General features: G+C 42.6%; 1 protein-coding gene across 1 annotated transcript; it reads left to right on the top strand.

Moving 5' to 3' along the window:
- The first annotated feature begins 551 nt into the window (after positions 1-551).
- Positions 552-2,672, top strand: rpa3 (replication protein A3). Its single transcript, XM_056298751.1, has 4 exons — positions 552-715; positions 827-901; positions 2,111-2,222; positions 2,305-2,672. Exons 1-4 carry the CDS (start codon positions 617-619, stop codon positions 2,385-2,387), a joined length of 369 nt encoding a protein of 122 aa, XP_056154726.1. The 5' UTR covers positions 552-616; the 3' UTR covers positions 2,388-2,672.
- Positions 2,673-14,495: the final 11,823 nt, after the last annotated feature.

Raw genomic sequence — 14,495 nt, forward strand, 5'->3', positions numbered from 1 at the left:
CAGGTAAAAAAAAAGTACATTCAATAAAAGAGAAAAGCTTCAATATAAAGTCTATGAAAGGACTCCAAGGTCAAAGTGAAGCACCTCCCTCAACCGCTGCAGCAGTGATGGAGCTTTATTATTCCACCTCCGGTTAAAACCAATACGTCTGCGAGCGACCAATGAAGCACGTGCCTGCAAAGTCGTGACCTTACAGATGGCTGTGGGAAAATCAGGGTTTTTTAAAAAAAAATTTTAAACATTTTAACATCCCCAAATCCCATTTACCCCCATCCTGCCCCCCTCTACCTCCTTCCTACCCCGTCCCGCAGGCCCCTTCTCGGAACAGAATGAAACCACATTACAGTACATTAAACATAAACAAAACAACAACAAAAAGTAGATAAGTAAAAAGAATAAATGAATAAAAGGGGTTTAAACACGTCGTCTGAGCCACACTCCGGAGCAGAAGGTGGCGGTAATGCGCCAGTAAACTAGCTGCCCGGAAGAAGAAGAAGAAGAAGAAGAAGAAGAAGAAGAAGAAGAAAGACTCCACCCCCTTGGCTTTCACAAATATCCGGTGACGTCACTTCCCCGCGCGGATTTGCTTTGTTCCGGCGTCGCCGTGAGACTGAAGATGTCTGGCGTGTACGAAGCCCCGAAAGCCAGAATCAACGCGTCCATGCTGCCGCAGTACACAAACAAGCCGGTCTGCTTCACTGGACGCGTGGAGAAGGTTGCTTAATAATGTTCAGAGTGAAATCATGACGTGTTTCATAATCTTCATTTCAGATTGTGGGCGGCTGCTCCGTCGCGCCTCGTCTCAAGTGTTCTCTGCTCTCTGCAGGTTCAGCCGGCAGGGAAACACTTCACCCTCGCAGACGGGGAGGGCAGGATGGCGGCCGTCGAGCTAAACGAACCTGTAAGTGGGCCACACGTTGAAACCAGCGTGCGTCACTGCGCACGTAGTGCTCATCTGCGGTGTCTTGCAACTTTCTGTACTTACCCTGCAGTCTGACTCGCCGTGATCCAGGCCGCCACTGCACCTTACGCGCGCGCGCGCACGTGCAGTAACGTGTGCGCGCGCGCGTTCTGAATATAGTAGCAGAAATGGTGTGACTGAAACAATTTCCCAAACGCAAGACCTCACCCCGTTCTGTAGGCAGAATCAAGCAAGGAGCGGGCTACTCTGTTTAGGAAGATGGATAAGGGGGTACGTGTCAACCACAAAGGCTGGGTAGTAACTGCCCCCATGCTGATGTCTTCAAAAACCGACCAGCCTCGAGTAACTGCCTCGTCTGGTCACGGATTACACTCTAGTTTAGGCCCGACTGGTGTCTCATCGGCAATGTGTCAGGCTCACACCCTCCACTAGATGGAGCCAGATCACACTGAACGGTCTCGGGGAAGGTCTGTTTGAAGAGGAGTAGGGGTACTTGATTTTCAGTGGGGGGGGGGGGCGTTTGAAAAGGGAAAAATGAACTGGAATTCTGCACTAATGAGCATCACTTTCTGTTGTTACTGGTGGTCGTTTCAAGAAGTTCTCTTGTTTCTTGTGATTCTTTGCTCAATAAAAGTGTTATTTGTCACTCTGAATGAATGCTCAACTCTAACCCTTCCTGATCCGTCTATCTACAGCTTCCAACAGTGTCCAAACTACGGTTTTGGGTTTCCATCAATTCATTCTTTAATGGGAAAAGCAGTTAAGCTAGCACTGGCCTTAACAAAGTGGCATTTAATTACAGCAATTAATATCTAATTGTTTTCATTAATTGCATTACAGAGGATAGATTTGCAAATCGTGCAGCACATTCAGAGGTAGACTGTCATGGCTATAGCCTTACCATCTGGCCAAAGCAGACATTTTCCAAGTAAAATGGGCCAATATTGATTCACTGTTCATCATCTCGTATGAAAATAAATGCTGACTCTATTCTGCTTTAGTGAAATGTTATTTTATGGCAATATTGAAACGTTCTTCCCAAAGGCAGATTTTGCCAATATTTTTCATTATAAATACTGGAAACATTTTTAAGGTTTTTTTGTTTCAGACTTTTGGTTCACTAAACGTGCAGCTCATACGGGAAAAAAATTGTGGCATCAAATTCTTATTTGGCATCTTGTTTTATAGCTTGACGAGGAGCTGAGTGGTATTGTCGAGGTTATCGGTATGGTGTCCAACAAAGGAACAATAATGGCTACTGCGTATAACATCCTTCGAGAGGAGAAAGGCATTCCTTTTGGTAAGTCGTTTTCTTGAGCAAGCTGCCTGCTGTACGGCATTGAACATTTCACATGACATGTGGGCTCTTTGTTCCCCCACAGACCTGGAGCTGTATAACGAAGCCCTGAAGGTGATCCACGACTTCCCTCAGCACTACCCTTTTGAGGTCACCACCAGTGGATGAGCATTTGCAGATGGGAGTTTCAAGTCTACTTTCCCAGGATCCCTGTAAATTCACTTTGTTGTATGCCAATTTTTGTTGATGAGTGGGCAAATATTTGTACAAAATCTGTAATTTTTTGTTGTTAAAAATAGCAAACATATACCCAGTTACATTTGTTAGTTTTCGTTTGTGATGTTGGTGACAGGGTCCTCAAAGGAGGTAATCCAGACCAAGAAAATTGCTCACGTTTTCCTTATCTATCTTGTGAGTATTCAGGAATTTTGTGACAATAAAATAGGAAAACTGTTAGGATTTGTTTTCCCTTGAAACGTTTTTAACTTTCAAAGCCAAAGCAAACTTTGATTCGGTTATGGTGTTAAACAGCAGGTCCCTCTGTCCAAAAACCTTACCTGGAAAGATGCTGCTGTTCAATAATCCTGTTGAAATTCGGGTGACAGAAATAACCTATTCCATGTCAGCTGACCACCACAATAGTTCCACAGCAATACTCCGGAAAGAGGTGCAAGTAACTTTAATAATGAGGCGTTGTTCTGTTTCTGTAGCGCCGCCTGCTGGTTCCAAGTGTTTAACACAATTTGCACACAGCGCACACACGTTGACAGCTGCACTGGCTTGACCAGACCAGCATAGTAATGGGTAGCTGCAGAAACATGGTTGCTGGAGCATAGGCGTGTCGACCCAAATCGGTGTGTTGACACTCATCCCGAGCCCTAACCCTAACCATCTACCTACTTGTGCCGACATGCCCACAAATTTGTGTCAACTCACTCATGCTCCAGGGCCACATTTGGTTGCAGCTACCTACACTTGGTCCGGGGTAGGTGCTGGAGGGGATCAGCCGGAGGGACGCTCTGCTCCATGTGACGAAAGCGTTCGCATGCCTCTGATTGGCTAACCTTCACCTTAACCGAATGTCCAGAGCGTCATCAGTTGCCTGACGACGAAACAACCAATCGCAGCGAGAGCGTCCCTCCGGCCAATCCACTCTAGCACCAATTCTTGGACCAGCGGGGCCCTACAATTGTGATTGTGAATGTCCCTGAGCGACCATGCACGGTGGTCCAGTGGTTAGCACTGTCACCTCACAGCAAGAAGGTCCTGGGTTCGAACCCCGGGGTTGTCCAACTTTGGGGGTCATCGCAGGTCGTCCTCTGTGTGGCGTTTGCATGTTTCTCCCTGTGTCTGCGGTGGGTTTTCTCCGGGTGCTCCGGTTTCCCCCACCATCAAAAAGACATGCCTGGTAGGGTTAATACTCCTGTCTGTGCCCCTGACTGAGGCATGGCGAGACGAACTGGAGTTGGTCCCCGGGTGCTGCACGGCGGCTGCCCACTGCTCCTAGCTACACAGCTAGCAGCTACACAGCTAGGATGGGTTGCATGCAGAGAAGAATTCCCCCACGGGTATCAATCAAGTATATCAAATCAAATGTTTAGACCCCCCCCCCCATCCCTACCACTTGGCCCTACCCCTCCGTTTGTGCGCAGCCACGCAGGGTAGGGTATCCTGTTTAGTTTGGGGATGGAGGGGTAATGGTCATCTAGCCCCCCAAACTGTTTCAGAATGGGACTCCAGATGAAGTGGTAGAAGGAAATTCAAAGAATGCTTTGCGAACGGAGGCAGTGTCGCATGGAACACGACTACTAGTGCAGGGAAAGAAGCCCATAAATGTGTATATCTCCACAAACAATGATTTTTTTAAAAATCCGTTGGAATACCTTAGTTTAATGTAGATGCAAAGGAATGTGCAATTGGATTGTTATTTTATTTTATTACTTTTTTGATCCCCATGGGGGAATTCTTTCTCTGCATTTAACCTATCCTAGCTGTGCAGCTAGGAGCAGTGGGCAGCTGCCGTGCAGCATCCGGGGACCAACTCCAGTTCATCTGGCCATGCCTCGGTCAGGGCCACAGACAGGAGTATGAACCCTAACATGCATGTCTTTTTGATGGTGGGAGAAACCGGAGCACCCAGAGAAGACCCACGCAGACACGGGGAGAACATGCAAACTCCACACAGAAAGGACCTGGGATGACCCCCCAAGGTTGGACAACCCCGGGGTTCGAACCAAGGACCTTCTTGCTTTGAGGCGATAGAACAAACATTTCAGAACATTTGCTATTCACGGTCAAATGGTGATTTGTGAATGACAGTATAGTCCCCTGAAGCTTGGAAAATGATCCGGCCACAATTTTTTGCACTTCCCTGCTCATCTGATATCAGTGCAGGGCAGGGCAACACTAATAAGATTGACATGACACTCATATTCATGACTTGACACCTGTCATGAAGATGAAGGTGTTTTTGTGAATGTTTATGACTGTTGTCATCAAATGTCATTTGGCCACTTCTGTCCTTTTTAATGCAAATTTTACATTGTTTGAGACATTATCTTTGAGCTACAGACGCGTGAAATACACTCACTGGCCACTTTATTAGGTACACCTTGCTAGCACCGGGTTGGACCCCCTTTTGCCTTCAGAACTGCCTTAATCCTTCGTGGCATAGATTCAACAAGGTACTGGAAACATTCCTCAGAGAGTTTGGTCCATATTGACATGATAGCATCACGCAGTTGCTGCAGATTTGTCGGCTGCACATCCATGATGCGAATCTCCCGGTCCACCACATCCCAAAGGTGCTCTATTGGATTGAGATCTGGTGACTGTGGAGGCCATTTGAGTACAGTGAACTCATTGTCATGTTCAAGAAACCAGTCTGAGATGATTCGAGCTTTATGACGTGGCGCGTTATCCTGCTGGAAGTAGCCATCAGAAGATGGGAACACTGTGGTCATAAAGGGATGGACATGGTCAGCAACAATACTCAGGTAGGCTGTGGCGTTGACACGATGCTCAATTGGTACTAAGGGACCCAAAGTGTGCCAAGAAAATATCCCCCACACCATTACACCACCACCACCAGCCTGAACTGTTGATACAAGGCAGGATGGATCCATGCTTTCATGTTGTTGACGCCAAATTCTGACCCTACCATCCGAATGTCGCAGCAGAAATCGAGACTCATCAGACCAGGCAACGTTTTTCCAATCTTCTATTGTCCAATTTTGGTGAGCCTGTGCGAATTGTAGCCTCAGTTTCCTGTTCTTAGCTGACAGGAGTGGCACCCGGTGTGGTCTTCTGCTGCTGTAGCCCATCTGCCTCACGGTTCGACGTGTTGTGCGTTCAGAGATGCTCTTCTGCATACCTCGGTTGTAATGAGTGGTTATTTGAGTTACTGTTGCCTTTCTGTCAGCTCGAACCAGTCTGGCCATTCTCCTCTGACCTCTGGCATCAACAAGGCATTTTCGCCCACAGAACTGCCGCTCACTGGATATTTTCTCTTTTTCGGACCATTCTCTGTAAACCCTAGAGATGGTTGTGCGTGAAAATCCCAGTAGATCAGCAGTTTCTGAAATACTCAGACCAGCCCGTCTGGCACCAACAACCATGCCACGTTCAAAGTCACTTAAATCACCTTTCTTCCCCATTCTGATGCTCGGTTTGAACTGCAGCAGATCGTCTTGACCATGTCTACATGCCTAAATGCATTGAGTTGCTGCCATGTGATTGGCTGATTAGACATTTGCGTTAACGAGCAGTTGGACAGGTGTGCCTAATAAAGTGGACGGTGAGTGTATATCAAATCAAGCAGCTGGGTCCCACTTGGGTTGCTACAACAGACATCTCAAACATTGTCAATTTTCTATTAAAAATGGCACAGCTGACCAAATAACACTTAATGACAACAGTCATAAACAGTCATAAAGATTCCCTCATGTTGTGTGACCCAAGGCAGAAATTTCTATGGGCAGGACTACACTAAAACAGTAAATATGCTTCCTGCTTACTGTCAATAGATTGTCTTGTTTTGTCCTGCAAATTTGTTCAGATTTGTCCATCGTTGACAATGGTAGCAAAGCAACAGGCTTTGATAATAATTAAGAAAAAGAAGAGTATACTATAATGTTATTACCATGTCCTGAGCAAACCAGGCAACTGATAAAATTCTGAAGGATGATGGTGATGACGAAACGAGTGGTGCCCCATTTCCTAGGTAAGGATTTAAAATCCTACCCTTTGTAGCTCCGTTCTTTAGGGCCACTACCCAGTAGAGGGCGCGCCAACACTAGGGGTAGGGCCAGCTGGGGGGAATTGGGATTGGGCCTTTGAGTGACCGAGAGAACAAGTTACATGCCTGGTCGGCCGACATACAACGTCAATGAAACACGGAAGTTTCAGATTCAGACAACTTTATTTAGAAGAAGGGCAATTGAGTTCCCACAGTCCACCCAGACATACACAAACTCACAGGCAAGCAGCAATCATCACCATGTCAGAGACAACAGACAGATCAATACATGGGCAAGAGATGCACACTGCCACCCTCATGTGGCCCTGCATGCAGACTCACATGAGGACCAGGCGAAGGGCAAAAATCCATATAAGTCAAAAGAATAGAATAAATAAACAAATGAGGCATTCCAAGACGCATTGCATGCCACACCCCTCCACTACACACAGTGAACGCACAGACCTACAAGCCATGCGAAAAACAGACAAGGTACAAACCAACTATTGTGGTTTAAAAGTGGGGGACTCGTGGAAGTGGGGGTCTCATGGGATTTTCAACCTAACTCAAAGAACTTACATAGATAAGTGAAAGCTAATTGGTGGTTCCTTTGCAACATCAGCTCACAGCAGCTTTTTTTGTTGTTTTTTTTGGCAAATTTACTTCACACTGGCAGGGGTGCAGTGTGTTAGACTTTTATTCATGCAACAGACAAGCCTTAAAAATTGACACATACAAAACAAATGGGTATAACGAGGTTAGAATGGGGAAAAAAGAATAAAGCAAGGAAAATAATGGAAATTTAATTACATTTAACAAAAAAAATGAAAATTAAAAAAAAGTAGGGATTACAGGAGAGAGAGCTAGAGGTTCTCTGCGAGGTCAAGCATCTCAACTAAATGCAGTTTCACTGCATTCTTCTCCATACATTTCAGATGAAAAGTAACGACACAGCTTATGTAAAATATAGACATTTGGTTTTTTTCATTAATCTATTTTTATGTATAAAAATGATTCCAATGATGATGATTGTGTTGATTGGCAAGTCAAGTTTATTTATATAGCACATTTAAAACAACCACAGTTGAACCGAAGTGCTGCACAAGTTTAAAATACAATATAAAATAAATGACACATAAATATGAAAATATATGTAAAGAAGACATACAATAAAGAATATAAAATGTAAACAATAAAACATAAGAGTAAAAGTATATTTGCACAATAAAATCACGGTGTCAAGCTCAACCTGAATTGAATTCCGGCGAGAAGAGGTAGGTCTTTAACAAAGGTTTAAAAGTCTCTAGGGTCTGAGCAGATCTTATGTGTACTGGTAAGTTGTTCCAGAGATCAGGGGCAGCAGCCACTGCAGAGGCTCTATCACCCCTGTTCTTAAACCTGGATCTGGGAACTTGTAGGAGCATCTGGTTTGTTGACCTGAGTGCTCTGACTGGTGTATGATGATGTATTAGCTCAGATAAATAAGATGGTCCCAACCCATTTAAAGACTTAAAAACAAGTAATAAAATCTTACACTGGATCCTAAAACAGACAGGAAGCCAATGAAGGGAGGCCAGTACAGGCGTTATGTGATCACGTCGTTTCTTTCTTGTCAGAAGGCAAGCAGCTGCATTTTGTACAAGCTCCAAGCGACGAAGCGACGACTGAGCTACACCAACATACAATGAATTACAATAATCCAAACGAGAGATAATAAATGCATGGATTACCCTCTCAAGATCATTTGGAGGCAGATAGGCCTTTACTTTTCCCAGAAGTCGTTATTGAAAAAAACTTGCTTTGACTATTGAGCTTATTTGTGTATCGAAGTTAAAAACGCTGTCAAAAATTACACCAAGATTCATAACAGAAGAGTGACTGTAGGAAGCTAAAGGGCCAAGAACGCTGTCATAACCATCCAGAAGATCAGGTTGTCCATATACAATAATTTCAGTCTTATTTTGATTTAATTTCAGGAAGTATAACTCAATCCATGTTTTGACATCCTTTAAACAACTAAGCAAAGCCTGTATAGAATCTCTGCTGTTTGTTTTTATAGGCAGATAGATTTGCAAATCATCAGCAAAACAATGAAAAGACATAATGTTTTTTTTTTATCTTAAATGGACCCCAAGGGCAGTATATGAAATGAGAAGAGAATGGGGCCCAAAATGGAGCCTTGGGGGACCCCACAGTTAAGCGGGGCTGCAGCTGAAGAGAATTGGTCTATATGGGCAGAAAAGCTTCAGGTCATGTGTCGTATCTTTTACAGGTATACCAGACAAAACATTTTCTTTTGTTAGATTAGAGAAATTAATAAATTTAGGCCATAACAAATCATGCAAATCTTCCCAAAAAGCATTAGCAAATTTACATTCATAAAGATGATCAGTTGTTGCAATGTGTTCATCACAGAATGAGCAATTGTTGTTATCTAAACTAAATCGACGCCTTAAGAATTCTGCAGAGGGGTATGTTTCATTAAGAATTTTAAAGTGAACTTCCTTCGGTTTTGGTGCAATAGGAAACTTAAAGAATTTTGATGTCAAACTCTCAGCTTCTTTTTTAGAGAAAATTTGTAGAACTGAGTTTCTGTTTGATAAGAATGGATGGAATTCTTTGATAAAGGTCTGCCGGATTGTGATATTAGGTCGTTTTAGATTAGTGATATTGTTACCATTCACCAAAAGTGAATGAAGATTCGGGTTTACGTTGCTTTGGAATAACTTATACGACATCACAATTATAGATTGGGGGATTGCTTTGATAACAATATTGTACTGTCTTCTGTCATTTAGGTTAAATTTGGAACAAAAACCCTCAAAGGGTAGAATATTTCCGGTGTTATCCAACAGACGCATCACAGAACATATTCCTTTCTCTAGCCAATTTGTGTAAAATATGGATTTATTTCTAAGTAATACATACCCGCAAGTCCATAATGGGGTGTTATGGGGACTAAAATTATGCTTGTAGATTATTGTCCAGTGCTGTAATACCTGTTGATGTGTAGCGCTCTCAACAGCTATTGTGTGTGAAAGAATGGCTTTTGGGTTCTTTTACGAAACATTTTGTTGTATCTTGGATTCCTAAACTATGAAATCAACTTTAAATCAGTCAAAGACCAGGCAAACAAGAATCCTTTTTAATAAAAGGCAAATTCTTATTTTCAAAAGTGAAATAAAATCAAATACAGCAACCAAGTCATCAATACAGCCTTTCAGTGGTTATTTGAAAAGTAAAATAAAAGTAGATATCAGTTTACCCTTTAAGCACACACATGAAAAACTTAACAACTTCACATCCACTCACATCAATACCCAGAGCTAGCAATTTCATATGGCGCGCACTTAGCTTCCTAGCGAGCTAACAATCGTAAACTACTAATAAGACACGTTAGCCCCTAGCTAACGGGTCTGACCCTTTAGCCGAGCGGTTAGTGACGTCGCCTTGTGGTGCAGTACACCCCGCATCGAATCCCGCACCGGGCAAGAAAATAACCGGTTACATTGGTGGCAGCGGTGGGATCCGGAAGTGTGCAGATCCTCAGAAGTCTCTTCAGAGCGCGGGAAGAACAAAGCGCGAGGGCGCGCTTCCGGGAGAGGGTGACGACTGTAAACTACTAATAAGACACGTTAGCCCCTAGCTAACGGGTCTGACCCTTTAGCCGAGCGGTTAGTGATGTCGCCTTGTGGTGCAGTACACCCCGTATCGAATCCCGCACCGGGCAAGAAAATAACCGGTTGCACAATGCTATGGGCCCATACACTTACACTAGCCGGCCAACACCGTCCCGAACCCCACGTAGCAGGCCCGGTTCGTTGCTCGTGGTGTCCCACGTGGTGGCTCACTCCGTAGAGCAAAACAAAACGAAAACGAGAGTCTACCTTATTCTCGCCGAATGTGGTCTTGTTCCATTCAGTGAATCCTACCTACCTCGTTCTGGCCAAACTTGGTCAGGAAGCTGTCTCGGTGCGCCTTGGATCAACAATCCCTCCAGCACAGGAACAACTCACACAGCGGGCACGAAGTCCATTTCGGAGAAACTAGCCATCTCTCTCGTCCTCCAGCCTTCGCTAAGTCACCAACGTCTCTCTCGTCTTCTCATTTTCTCTTCCCATACTTCTCAAGTATAACCCAATCAGAATGAAGTAAATCTCCAGCAACCAATTAGAATTTACTGACGTTAATGTATCTAGGCAGACATAGTGTCACTCACTATAAGCAACAGATTTCCATACAAATTAAAGGAATAAAGGGAAACTTAAACATTATGCATAAGGAACAATAATAATATGGCTATTCTCTTCAACCGTACAGCTTCAACTCTTAAACCATACATACATGGGATTTTAAGTATATTCATTCAGTGTGAAATATAAACCTTTTTAACCTTTTTACTTTTAGTCCTTATTATAATATGGACTGTAATATATAGTCTCACTGGATATGTTTACCTTTTAACTATAGTTATTCTAATTGTGAACTTCTATTTATGCATTAAATTATAACCTTATTTCCATAGGGCTACAGATGGAAGGCAGATAATTTGATGAGTAGCTTATTTAGGTCACAGTCTCATCTAAGGAGGAGGTTAACGCCTCCTAAATTCCTAAAAATGTGGGTTGGCATGTGGAACCACAGGGTTTTTTCCGTTTCTCAAAAAGGATCTTAGCCAATTAATTTTAACGGTGCCATTAATATAATCTGTATCGATGGCTTTAAGACCTCCTTCCTCATATCCTTTGACCGTGATTCCCTTTCCTGGTGTAGTGCGTTTTCCTATTCCCCAAATATAATTAAAATTAGCCTGGTTTATAGACTTTTTTGTTGTTTTTGCATTTTTGAAGAGTGACAACGAATAGGCTGGGTAAATGAATCTTGAGATGTATTCCATTTTTGTGAGGAAAATTCGGCCAACAACAGAGCTGTCCCTTTGAGACCAGAGATTTAAATATGATTTGCATTTATCTAAAGTATCCCAAATGTTGAGATGATCTAGAGTTATTATCCTTAGTAATGTGTATGCCTAGGTGTTTAACAGTTGATTTAACGGGGATATTATGAATTGTAGCTAGCAGGGGATAATGAATTGGCAACAATTCACATTTTTAAGCTTTAATTTTATGCCAGATGCCATAGAAAAAAATCACTTGTTTTGAGGGCTTTTGGAATTTGGTTACTATTTTCCATGAATATGGTCGTGTCGTCTGCCAGTTGGCTAATGGCCAGCTGTTTGCCTAACACTGCCAACTTCCCAAAATCTGTATTTTATATAAGAATAGAGAGCATTTCCGCCACGGAATACCTATGCGTGAATGTCAGGGAGGACAGTGGAATGGTGAGGATGCAAGGAGTAGAGGTGACGAAGGCATATGAGTTTAAATACTTGGGGTCAACTGTCCAAAGTAACAGGGAGTGCAGGAGACAGGTGAAGAAGAGAGTGGAGGCAGGGTGGAGTGGGTGGAGAAGAGTGTCAGGAGTGATTTGTGACAGAAGGGTACCAGCAAGAGTTAAAGGGAAGGTTTACAAGATGGTTGTGAGACCAGCTATGTTATATGGTTTGGAGACAGTGGCACTGATGAAAAGATAGGAGGAGGAGCTGGAGGTGGCAGAGATGAAGATGATAAGATTTTCATTGGGAGTGATGAAGAAGGACAGGATTAGGAACGAGTATATTTGAAGGACAGCTCATGTTGGACGGTTTGGAGACAAAGCAAGAGAGACAAGATGGAGATGGTTTGGACATGTGTGGAGGAGAGATGCTGGGTATATTGGGAGAAGGATGCTGAATATGGAGCTGCCAGGGAAGAGGAGAAGAGGAAGGCCAAAGAGGAGGTTTATGGATGTGGTGAGGACTAAGCTCCTCTTTCCCTCTTCTATCCACTTTGCCCTCTATCCAATATGTTCCTTTAGCTTTAGAAATGCAAATGTTATCTAATGAAGATTGCAAGACTATAAGTTTTTTGTTTGCTGTTCTCACTTAGGGAGGGTTTATTACAGATAGAGTTTATTTCTTTGATGATTTCCAGCTCTTTTTTCCTATTATCCCAGCTTAAAATTTTGTAAAGTTAAGAAAGTTGTAAAGTTTGAATCTGTAGTTAAATCATTGATCACTGAAATAACTTCTTGGCAAAAGAGTTCACTTTTCAGGAGGTTTGAATAAAAATGTCCAGTAACCTTTGTTAAAGCATGTGTTTGTGGACATACAATGAAGTTTAACCATACAGTGACTAGTTAGAGGTGCAGCAGAAATTGTAGAAGTTGACTCCAGCCCAGGCCTATATCTGACACTAACCAAAAGTCCATTCTGGTTTTGTTTTAGCCAGCAGGTTTGAACCACGTGTAGATTCGGGTATCTGGATTATCTATTCGCCATGTATCTTTCAGATTAAACACGTTACAAAAGTCAAGCAATACGGGATTGTATGGTATTTTGAAGGAGATCTATCAAGCCACTCATCCATCACCACATTATAATCACCACCAAATATAAAGTTTTCAGTGGGATACCTTTGACATAGATCCCTAACTGTCTTTGTGAGTTCGGAAAACATATTTCTGATTTGGTTAGTGTTATTATATCCATAAATATTTCCTAGGATCAGAAAGTCATCATTTGCTTCAAAGGCACATGTGACCCAAATGATCCCTATTTGTGGTCAACATATTTCCAGGGAAGTTGTTTAAGAGTATGGCAACACCTGCAGGTCGGTTTGTGTCTTGACAAAAAGAACTTTGTCCCCCCCCCATTGATTTGACCAGAATTTTCATCCATGTCATTCGAATGTGTTTCTTGCAGAAGGAAGCGTTGCGCTTTTTCATTTTTGCCAAATAGGAAGGTTGATTTTCTTTTAATAGATTCTCTTAGCCCCCTAGCATTAAGTGAAACAAAAGAGAAGTTAGAACTAAAAAAAAAAAGACACATAAAAAGGCCGTGTACGCTTAACAGAAAAGTATGGATGTTAGTTTTGGAACTAAGCACTATTGTATTGGCCCTATCTAACACTACTGAGTGTAATAAAAACGTAAACCACCCCTTCTTGTCCTTCTACAAGTGAACGTGTAACCTTATACAGCAATGGAAAGGGGAGTAAATAGTGGAATGCCATTTTGTAAAACTAGTGCAAATTGAGATTTGTATTATTTACCTCTCACCTGACCCTCAAGGTCCTCGTAAAGTGCATGAAAAACTTCTTTCAACTGCAGCACATTACAGAAATTTGTATCAAAAGAGAAAACCTGACCTAATACTTTTAGCGCAGAGCCTCTTAAATATCTGAAAGTGTGAGGGACAATGCCAAAATGTTGGGCCTAATTCTTAAAATAAATGAAAAGTGGAGAACTGTCATGGTGTTTGTCTCTTGCTTACCAACACATCCACTGTATCGTATTGAATTGAAATCGTGAGCCCTGGACAGTGAGACGTATCGAACCGTGAGATTTGTGAATCGTCCCACCCCTAATTCCTAAAGGCCCAATCTGTGATTTATTTGACCATATAAAATGGATATATGTTTACATACACCATTGAAGCGTTTGAGCTGTAGATTGAAGATAAGCATGTTGGAGTGGCCTGCCACTGGTAAAATCCAATTAGTTGAAATTAACATTCTCCCGAAGTTTTTATATGTTTTCCAGTGTCTCCCTATTTTCCTTCCTAAAGCATTTTTTTTAGCACAATTAATCAAACAATCAGCCATTTTATTTGGGGAGGCAAACAGAATTAGCCATGCTCTTCTTCAGTTTGATCCATTACTGGGCAGCGAATATACAACAACAAAAAATAAATAAAAATGTCACGTTGGCTCCATGTGGGGGAATCTAGTTGGTGCTCATTAGAGGCTCAGTCATGTCGCTTGTCTTCACTTCCAGCAGTAGTCTTTTCATCACCCCCTAAAAACCATATCGCTACACCTCGAGCCCTGTAGTACTTTCTACTTTAAACATGTGGATCTGATTCTGACGTCACTAGAAATTCAAAACATCATGTGTATTAGGACCTATCACCAACAATCATCTATTCCCTCCCTCAACCC

The sequence above is a fragment of the Lampris incognitus genome, chromosome 18 (assembly GCF_029633865.1).
Source record: "Lampris incognitus isolate fLamInc1 chromosome 18, fLamInc1.hap2, whole genome shotgun sequence".
In the NCBI taxonomy this organism is placed as follows: domain Eukaryota; kingdom Metazoa; phylum Chordata; class Actinopteri; order Lampriformes; family Lampridae; genus Lampris; species Lampris incognitus.